This window comes from Scardinius erythrophthalmus (genome assembly GCF_964197995.2).
Source record: "Scardinius erythrophthalmus genome assembly, chromosome: 19".
Lineage (NCBI taxonomy): Eukaryota > Metazoa > Chordata > Actinopteri > Cypriniformes > Leuciscidae > Scardinius > Scardinius erythrophthalmus.
The window spans coordinates 30,237,726-30,248,795 of NC_138239.1; the positions used below are offsets into that span (position 1 = coordinate 30,237,726).

The 11,070-nt window shown below is 36.3% G+C and overlaps 1 protein-coding gene across 1 annotated transcript; it reads left to right on the forward strand.

The window, feature by feature from the left end:
• Window positions 1–683: 683 nt before the first annotated feature.
• Window positions 684–3,434, forward strand: LOC308707540 (potassium channel subfamily K member 17-like; the record flags this gene model as incomplete). The annotated part of the gene is made up of 5 exons (XM_081394101.1): window positions 684–917; window positions 1,436–1,550; window positions 1,677–1,843; window positions 1,992–2,160; window positions 3,220–3,434. The coding sequence occupies 5 exons, from the start codon at window positions 684–686 to the stop codon at window positions 3,432–3,434; spliced, it is 900 nt and encodes a 299-aa protein (XP_081250227.1).
• Window positions 3,435–11,070: the final 7,636 nt, after the last annotated feature.

Sequence of the window (11,070 nt, forward strand, 5' to 3'; positions counted from 1 at the left end):
ATAGGTCCAGACAGCCAAATCCCTGGCAATATTCAAGAAACAACTGAAAACGCATCTCTTCCATGAGCACTTAATGCTATCCTGCTGACTCTTCAATAAAAAAGAATAAAAAAAATATTTTATGCTTTCACTACTAAATCCTCCTAGCTTGTACTAGTCTGAACAATGTTTGAATCTTTGTTGGCATTTCATGTGTTTATTGCCTCTTTGAGATGAATCGCTTGTATTCCTTATTTGTAATTTGCTTTGGATAAAAGTGTCTGCTAAATGAGTAAGTGAATAAATAACCAAGTTTTGTCTCGATTGTCTGTAAATAGGAGGAATGAAATTAGAAGTATTTCTACCTAATAATTATTTTCAAATTAAATGTTTAAGTTGAACAAGCATATTTTTCAAAAATAAAACTCATTAGGCCTTATTCACAGTAGTGCCATGATTTTTAGCCATTGTCAGAGATTACTGATTGTACCTTCAAACCACTTTAACCTCCCTCTTTAACTCATCACTCCCTGTGTCTTCTGCGCTCCTTCAATCAACATTTGCATGCCAGGTCATAAGGTCTGATCCTAGCATTCATTACACAGGGGGGTGATTTGCCTGTCACATAAACAGAGTAAATCCGTGTGGTAGCACTAACCTGCAGCTGCACTGGCAGACAGGTGAGCCAGGCAACCAAAGGCACCATGCTCCCCGTGTTTTCAGGAAAGTTATGTCAGTTTCTTCGGGTAACTCGGTTACCTTCTATTCTGTTCCTTGGAGTTTTTTATGTAGCCTATGTCCTTGTTGGAGGGCTGATCTTCTGGAAGCTAGAAGGATGGTATGTGTTGCAACAGATTGATCTCCTCAAGGAGAAAAGAATTAAACTACTCGAGAAGTACCCTTGTGTGGGTCAGAATGGCCTCCGAGAACTAGCAGAGGTATGAGACTAGATTTTCCTTAACTATATGGTACATGGCTTTTTGTAACAGTGCTTGTCTTATTCCACATTAACAGCAATAACAATGATGGGTAGATACAGTGAGCAAGTGTTTGGACAACTTTTTACATAATTTGAAATGGATGTGTGGCTTTTATGGTTCATTCGTAAAAGGGACAGTTTTGGTGCAAAAACCTGAATTCAAACTTAATTAATCACTTTTATTCAATCAAAATATGTATTGCTTTTGGTCAAAAGGTCTTTGAAACAATTGACAGGGCAACCAGTTTATTTTTGTAATACACTGAATGCATTATAACTGAATGTTCAGTTTATACCAGTGTATAACTGAATGGAAATATATTCATGGACTTCTTGTCTTGTTGTCTATTATTGAGATTATTTAGATGGTTATTTTATATTTTTTTTATATAATGAAATATTTTAATGAAATTTAACTCAGTTACTGTTTCTTATTGCCATTTGATTCATTCATTGCTTGTCATCACTGTCTCAAAGATGATAAAAGCTGCGTCCGTGAGTGGCTTGAGTCCAGACAGTAATGACACCGCAGATGGCTTCTGGAAATTTACCAGCTCATCTGTGTTTGCGGCGACAGTGGTCACAACTATTGGTGAGGAAATGGGAAACTTAACACCTTGAATTTGACAGTCCAGTTTAATTTGGTTTGTTGTGTGGCATTCATTCAATTGGCTAAAGGTTACACAAAGTTTTTTTTTTTCTTTTATTCTTTCTGCAGGCTATGGTAATATCATTCCATTGACAACAGCTGGCCAGATCTTCTGTGTGTTGTTTGCTCTTTTTGGCATTCCCCTGAATGTAGTGATCTTAAATAGAGTTGGAAAGTACATGTTGGCTATTGAGAGGAATTTTTGCAATTTTCTGGAGAAAAAAATTGATAGAGGGGTGAGAATTTAACTCCTTTAATCTAATCTAATTTAATCAGATATTAAATATCTAATAGATATTTGTTTAAAATAAGGAATTAAAATTGAAAATGAAGATGCTTGACGTTTACCCTTGACTGTGCCCATGACTCTGTTCTTTCCCACAGAAATGTGTACGAATATCCATTCACAGTATATCCTTCGTAAGTTCAGCGTTACTGTACTTTATTCTTCCTATGTTGCTCTTCAAAGCATATGAGGGATGGAGTTACGCTGAAGCCATTTACTACTGCTTTATAACACTTAGCACTATTGGATTTGGAGATTATGTTGCAGGTAGGAGACCACACATACAAAAATTAACAAACAGACTTTTAATTGTTAACATGTATCTTAACTATATAACAAATACTTTCTGATGCTCATGTGTTCACATCATTGTTATCGGTTATGGACTTTATATCTACATAATAGCAGTTGTTTTTCTATCATTAAATAAAGCCTTCTTTTTTTACTGTTAACCACCTCAAATGTAATTATATTTAGTAATTATTCTTGTAGCCCTATATTCAGGAAGTGACATCACTTCTTTGGCTGTGTGTCATTCAAAATTGAATTTGAATTTTCCTGAATTTGAATTTTGAATTGAGGTAGCAAATAAGATGCAGAAGTGTAATTCAAATGTAAAATATATGTATTTAAGGCAATAGGAGGAAATTCATATTATGCATAGCATTTAATAATGCATTAGACACATTATATTTAATAATTTTACATTTATTTATATTTTATATATGATGGAACACCAAGAAAGTCTTCAATACAGAGCTAAACTTTAATACAGTGGTTCCCAAACCTGGTCCTGTAGTACGCCCAACAGTACCCATCTTGGATGTCTCTCACATCTGACACAACCATTTCAAGTGTTGAAGTCCCTATAACAAGCTGATGAGTTTAATCTGGTGTGTTTTATTAGGGAGACGTACAAATTGTGTAGAGTTGGGGGTATCTGTCAATAGATTGTGAGGAAAAAATTCAATATTTTATGGCAGTGTTTAATAATATTAAGTGTTTAATATAACAATATTTAATCAAATAAATTAGAAAAATACATAATTGGTTGAGAAAAAAAATTACTCTACATATCAGGGTACAATGAGGGTACAAATGTCAAAATTGTACAACAATTTTGTACAACTGTGCTGGACCAATTAAACCCCTCTGTTGTGTGACTGTGTTGCCTTTCTTTGAATTGCTATTCAGTAAAGTCATTGTCCTTTCATTACAATTCAACTTACATTCCAAATTTCAATTTGATTTCAGTTTCAATTGTTAAATTCAGAATTTTGTCCAAACCTGATCACAACATCTTTACAACTTTGTTTCTCCTGCCAGATCACAACCCAGCGATAATCTACCCAGAGTGGTACAGTTGTCTGATGGCAGCCTGGATATTCTTTGGCCTGGCTTGGCTGGCTCTTCTGATCAATCACTCCATTGATTTACTGGAGAGTGTGAATGCTTACCTGAGAGGAAGGCAGAATGCACAAATACAAGTGGAGGAGCCCAAAGAACAGCCGGAAAAAGGACTGAAAGTGGAAGAAACATGATAATTGAATTTAAAACAGGAGGTGTATGAATAAAACTGTAACTACTAATCATCAAACAATGTATGGGCCAAACAGTTATTCAATGTTTAAAGTATCCTTAAATATTAAACTGAGCTAAAGGTTTTGATCAGCGAGCAAAGTTTATTGCTAAAACCATCAAGAAATTTGAGCATCACTTGTCTGACTGATAATGGGTCTCATTCACTATGCATGCGTACGCACAAATTTGTGTGTGAAATCTGTGTATGAACGTTTTCACGAACAAATCATGATTCATCAAAAACTTTCGTTCTAAAATGTATTCTAAATTTACAAAACATTTTGAAACCACTCGTATGGAAAAATCACACACATATAAAATAGAAATATATTTAAGATTATATTTAAGTTTATATTTTCATCTTAACATGTTTATAAGGCCACCAAGAGTATGTGCTATATATATATATATATACATATATATATATATATATATATATATATATATATATATATATATATATATATATATATATATATATATATATATATATATATATATATATATATATATATATGGTACAAGCACACCTTAAGAAAAAAAATTCTTTTCACTCCTCCCAAAGTGCATGATTGCAGAAATATATATGTTTGTATTGAACATTGATGGAGCAACCAATTTTGTGTGAAAATACATCATAAAAGTTGTTCATTTTCTTTAAAAATCGTATACATGAATGAGGTAGCGAGGGGGGAATATGGTTTTAATAATTACTTAAAATCAAAATTATTACTTGTTCAAAACAATCACTTTAGCAAAGTTTGTACTATTTTCTGTTTATTTTGAAAAATAAAAGAATTCATTTTTGATCAATAAATATACTGTCATATGTTAATATAACAATGAAAAAGTCAGACATTTGTGCCTTTTGCCCCGATAGCAGATGCGCTTTTTACCCCAAATACCATACTTTTTACATATTCTTCCATTATTGAAAAACTGTTGCTTTAATGACCTTGAACAAAACTGAAAATCATTAAGAAGACCTTTGTCTCAAAATATAAACAATAATTTAACTGATTCTCATTTGATACTTAAATCTACAACATTTAAAAAAAAAACATCAAATATTAGATCAAATTAGCGCAGAAAAAACTTTGCGCTGCTGTCTGCGATCAGCCAAATTCTGTGTGCATCCTGAAAAGCAGATGTTTTGGAAAGTGCTGCGGCAAGTAAGCAAAAATTAAGCAAAACAGACAAATGTTTGCTTTCACTAACCGTCACATATTTGCACAGGAATCTCTTAAGTGAGAACGAGAATTTTAAAGCATACAGAATTCCGTACGTCGACAGCTTGCAGCATCTTCTGGGATTTCTGACGGTTCGATTATCTTTAGGTTGCGTTCCAGTTCGTTTTTTTATGCCCTTCCCTTGCTAACTTCCATCAGTCTCCTTCACTCGGATGTATGTCATTGCTTACGTTGCTCGAGTGTCCACTACTGTTGGAACCCTGGCAATGTGCTGAATTGGAACGTCCTAAGCCCTTTATCACTTGAATCCTCTATGGAGTTGATATATTATTTACTTTTGTTTCCCTTACAAATTGGTTTATTGCAGCATTCTATATGTATATAAGTTTGGGTTGTTTTAAATTTTAAAAAATAATAATGAATATCTCATAGAGTTTGTAGTGTCCATTTAAACTTCACTTGTCCACTTCACGAAGTGGAACGCACAAAATGGTGGCGGGAATTCCCCCGAGGAGAAGTGCTTAGGAAAGTGGAGTACACCATTGTGCAATGTCCTATAGCATCTGGACCAATCAGACACACACAAGTTATTCATTATATTTAATAAATAATCCAGCAAACTCACTCTCCCAACAAAGGTCTATGAAACTTCCCCCAAAACTAACATCACAAATAAAGCTAACACACTGGCAAAACTCAGTGTCCTGTTACAGGACACATTAAGACTGATAAGAAGTTTTACGACCCCAAAAGGAATTTCAAGTTTTCTAAGGACCACCAAGCTTGTGCCAGGCTGCGGCCTTGTCTTTCCATTCACCAAAGATCCTCTGACTCCCACTGATTCTCTCTCATCAAGACAACATCAGCAAAGATCAACTGGATCCTCAACAAATTGCATTGGGACAGTTTAATTCAAATGGGCGAGACATTCAAGTATCGAACTTAGTCTCATTATTTGATACATTAAGTATCCTTACCCCTTTTAAAGAAGGGCGTGTTAGAACTAAACTGATGGTTTGCTCAAGGCTGTTGATCTGCAGAATTTCAAACAATGCTATAACTTCTTGCTTTCCTGTATTCTGCTTCAGCTCTCTTTCCCTTGGTAAACTGTATGCATGCATGTATGTGGATGTTAGAGTAGTTTAAGTGTTTAGTCTAGTTAATAAAATCTTGTTCATGTCACATGTAAAGTTGTCCGTGTCTCAAGCTCATATCTGGAGTCTCTTATCATAGATCTTGACTACTTGCTCTTAGTAGTACTGTAAAGTAAGAAAGACATTTCCCATGCCCTGGAAATGTACATTTCTTAGAATTAATAAATGATTAACACTGAGTGTTCACGGAACAAACAGGTTAATTGATTGTAATATTACAGTTTTTTTTTTCAATCGCTAACAAGCGCTTACCCATACTTCAGATACTTTTTCTAAACTCTTAACACAGACTCGCACCTACAAAACACAATTGGCCAAATGGATCATTTTCTTCTCAAAAACACATTTTGTTAAATATATACTAACTCTTCATTTCAAAATAGAACACATCTTTCTCTGCACACACTAACTTTACCAAAACACTGGAAATCTGACTCAAAATGAAATTATTCTGTCAAAGAATAACACTTGTTTTCACTTCACAAGGTACATGCAGTCAATCAAAGTACACCAGGTTTCAAATGCTATTAAATGCACCAGGAAATGGCTATTGTTGACATTACAAAAACTGCATAGACTGCATACAGGTATTTGCATGCAAAACATGCAATCCACCGTTTTACTCTAAATTTCTTGGTTGGGAACTGTATGTCCACATGTACAGTAATGTTCACATTCAAAAGCATTCCAGTAAAAAGCAAATCAGTTTTTTTTTCCTTTACTGTTTACTACAGGAGGTACAGTAGAAACACGATATGTTGGAACAGAAAAAGTTTTACAGTATTGCTTACAGTGAACAAAATATCCATGAAACACACAAGAGCATTCTGAACAAAAAAAACAACAGCAAAAAGCCCAGATATAAAGGGGGGACTAAATAAAGCACAAAATTACTGTATCTAATGTAACAACAATGCCTCTAGTTAGGGAATTTATTAGCTCGAATAAGAGGTCTTATTCCTGAGATATGAATATGCATATGTCGTTTACACAAATTAAATTATGCCCAAATAGGGAATAGGTCAAACCTCAACTTATATCATCAATTACACGATTTTTCGTAGTAATTACTGATATAGGTAGGGAGAATTATATTTTAGTTAGGGGAATTTAGATAGGAGTTTACAGTTCATTCATTGCACGCACAATCCGTCCGGCAGATCGGATGCGCAATGTTTGAACAGAACCCTGTTGTCTTTAACACAGACAAATAATCCTTTCCTGTGGCCACAAGGAATTGATTATTTTCGCGAGTAGACAACTTTCAATATTTTAACAGTAAAAGGTTGGTAGAGCTTAAGAGGTAAAAATCTGCACTACTCAGGGACTCAGTATTGAAACAAAACAGGCAATCTTAATTCAAATGATTTAACAAAGTTTATTTAAACGATCTACCGGTTACAGATACTATTTTTAAAATCACACAGGAGTAAATATGCATAAACCAAACAACATACGATCGCAATAAGTAATACAACAAAATAAACGTAAGAATCAAAGGTTAACGCAGAGGAAGAAAAAGGGAGAATATAAGAGAGAGAGAGAGAGATGAGAAAGAAAGAATAAGAGGGATTTTAAGAATGGGTTTGTGTGTGTGTACAATGATAGCGTTGTAAGGAGAGGTGTGTGTGTGTGTGTAGGAGCACGCCTATAGCAGCACGTGGTCGTGTGTTTCTGTCTAGGAACACGTGGGTATGGGTGCGGGTATGTGTGTGCGTATGTGTAGGTGTGTGGGTAAAAGAGTGTGTAAGTGTGAGTGAAAGAATTTAGAGATAGGTAGAAACAGCTCAGTCATTCATAACAAAACCCCAATAGGCACAGTAAGTTTAGACACTCTAAACAGCACTTCAGATTGCAAATTTAAGGTCTACGTTACTCTGTTTGAAGCTCGGCCTTCTTGTGTGTGTGTGTGCGTCGCGTCGGTGTAGACAAAGCGCCTGGGCCACGTGTTCACAGCGTCTGGCGGCTGCGGCGTCTGGTTGCTATGGCGACTTGAAGCGAGCGGAAACTTTAGCAAAGATGATCTTAGCTTTAAGTTGGTTTCGTTGGTTGGTTGAAGAAGACTATCAACTGAAGTAAAGTAGTTCTAAGAAAATAAAACTTGGAAGAAAATGAAAATAAAAGCGAGCGAAGGTTTCCTTGCTTGAAGGAAGGAGGCGTGTCTTCTTTCTCTCTCTGGCAGACTGCACAAGAAGAGGGAAACACGACCTTTTTGAAGGGGCCAAGCTCATGCCCCCCTCACGCCTGTAGGCCAATCGTCTTTAACAACGTATTGGGGAAGACCTTCTGACGTTTCGAGGGGTGTACGCCCTGCATACTAGATATTGGAATTATAACTCCGTTCTTATAATCAATACTGCTGGTATTTAGTCAAATACACACTTTCTGCTATTTTGTGTCAAGGATTCGAAATCGTTGGGATTTATGGAACAAAATGATACCACGAACGGCACTTCTATCACCTAATTTACACACGGATACATGATTTCTTGCGATTAAAATTACATCAAATTGATTACAAACCAATAAAGCTATATAGGCATAATATTTGGGACAAGGGTTCATGCATCAAGAAAATACATTTTAAACAGTTACAAACTGATTCTTTTTATCACATGGTCGGGTATGAGAGAGTCTCTGTGTGTTTCTGTGTGTGTGTGTGTGTGTGCTGACACAGTCCGAGAGTTCATGCCCGCGCGCCGAACTTTTGTCCTTGAGCCGCAGGGGGTGAGAGGCGATGTGTGCGTTTTACTGGTCTTGATGAGATTATCAGCTAGCGCATCTGGTTGAACAAAGTCTTGTTGTTTTCTGACGTGTTAAACTAGTGTCTAAATGTAAATCAATGTCTGAGAGAAACCCTAGGGGTTTTCTCGAGATTGCTCTTATTGGTCAGCGGATGTTCGCCGAGCCATAAACCAGAGGTTTTTGTTGATTCAGCAGAAAAGGGATCTGTGTTTTCAGATAGGCAGTCAATGATTTACGCCATTTGTTGGCGCCGTTGGGTCTGCACGTCCGGCACGGAAGAATCTTGAGACAATAGAGGTGTTTGTGGATTAGGATGCCAGTGAGTTGATTAGGTCTCAGACTAGAGGGGATTTTGATCATGGGGTAATTTCAGTAACCTAATCATCTAGAATTGACACTCTGATCATCTTCTTTGCGTTACACTAATCTCTGCGATCTTCAGGGTTAGGCCACATGTTTTCATCAACATCACATCTGATATTATCCAAGGCGATGCACCTGGGATAAAACCGCTTGGTATGTCGGATCCACCCTTGGCAATCATGAACTGTGATGTCCCTGCAGCCAGCATCCATGGCTTCAAGGAGGGATATCTGGTCATGTGGCTGATGGTCATAAACCTTCCACCTCCATGCAGAAAATAACTCCTCTATGGGGTGAAAAGGGTGGAAGGAAGAGACTTACCAGTCTTGGGTGGACTTCAAACCATGTTGTTATTGCTTGCGAATGATGGAAAGCCACATTGTCCCAGGTAATTACAAAGGTCCTCATGTTTTCACCCTCCTGAATCTGCTCTGGAGATCATTGAGAAAGGCAAGGAGGCGCTCGGTAGGCCCTTTTTTCAATTACATTTCGTCCATGTCGACGCCTTTTGGCCAGATTGAATCCTGCCTCATCTATGTATATGAATTCATGAGGACCATGGTTGGCCACTAATTCCATAACTCTTTGAAACAAAGTTTATGTGAATCATGTCATTACTGTATACCATAATGTACTGTAACCTATTACTGTGTAGGTTACCTACTTGCAAAGTGCAAAGCTTATAAAACTGGACATTGAATTGAATATACACTATACCTGGACATATTGTCGTCGTAGCTCCTTGACTCTCTCACTGTTCCTCTCAAAGGGAACAGTGTAGAGCTGCTTCATCCGCACTCTGTGTTTGGACAATGTCTACGCAGATGTCTGATGGTTGTGAGGCTGATGCTATCGATATTGTCAAATATCTCATGGTCCTCCACAATTCGAGTTTGAATTTCATGCAGTTTTATTGCATTATTTGCAACAACCATTTCTACAAGCTTCTTGATCATTAGCTTTCCTCTTCCCTCAGAGGGTGGAAGACGTTGCATTCTTTAGAGGGACAAAAAAATCAACATATGCATTACTGTATGACCTTATTGACATGTCAAGTGAGAATAGAAACAATCCATGTAAAATGTAGGGTGACCAGATGAGATTGGCTGAAATTCGGGACGGGTGGTGGGGGGGGGGTGTGGGGGGGGGTTGTTTGGGGAGGTTTTGGGGTAGTCCTGCTATGATATTAGACTACATATCCTATAATAAAATGAATTTTCAAACCTGGACCAAACATATTTTTATTCAAAGATCAACAGTCTGTCATTACAGTTTTTTTCAATCGCTAACAAGCGCCTACCCATACTTCAGATACTTTTTCTAAACTCTTAACACAGACTCACACCTACAAAACACAATTGGCCAAATGGTTAATTGTCTTCTCAAAAACACATTTTGTTAAATATATACTAACTCTTCATTTCAAAACAGAACACGTTTCTCTGCGCACACACTAACTTTACCAAAACACTGGAAATCTGACTCAAAATGAAAATTTTCTGTCAAAGAATAACACTTGTTTTCACTTCACAAGGTACATGCACTCAAAGTATACCAGGTTTCAAAATACTGTCTATTGTTGACATTACTAAAACTGCATAGACTTTTATGTTTCAGTTTTACAGGTATTTGCATGCAAAACGTGCAATTCACCGTTTTACACTAAATTTCTTGGTTGGGAACTGTATGTCCACATGTACAGTACAGTCACATTCATAAGCATTCCAGTAAAAAGCAAATCAGTTTTTATTCTTTTACTGTTTACAGTTTTTTTCAATTGTTTACACGCAATTTTGAAAACCGGGTTCTTTTTTTCAAAACAGAATCACAATTATCCAAACACCACACTCAATTTGCATAATTCCTAGATTGTTTGCAAAATGACACACTTCAGTCAAAACATACACACTTCAGTCAAAACATATACACATATTTGTGAAAATGCTATTAGTTTTCATTTAACCAACACAGTCCTCAATGATCAGACACTATTGCAGCCAGTTACACACAGCTGTGATAAATATAAAACACATTTGTAAAAAAACAAATTTTAGGAAATAGCATGTGCTAGATTTTTGGCCAGACATTGTTATGTAAGGGATAATTTAGATGACAAAAAAAAAATAGTGACATAGCCACAACAT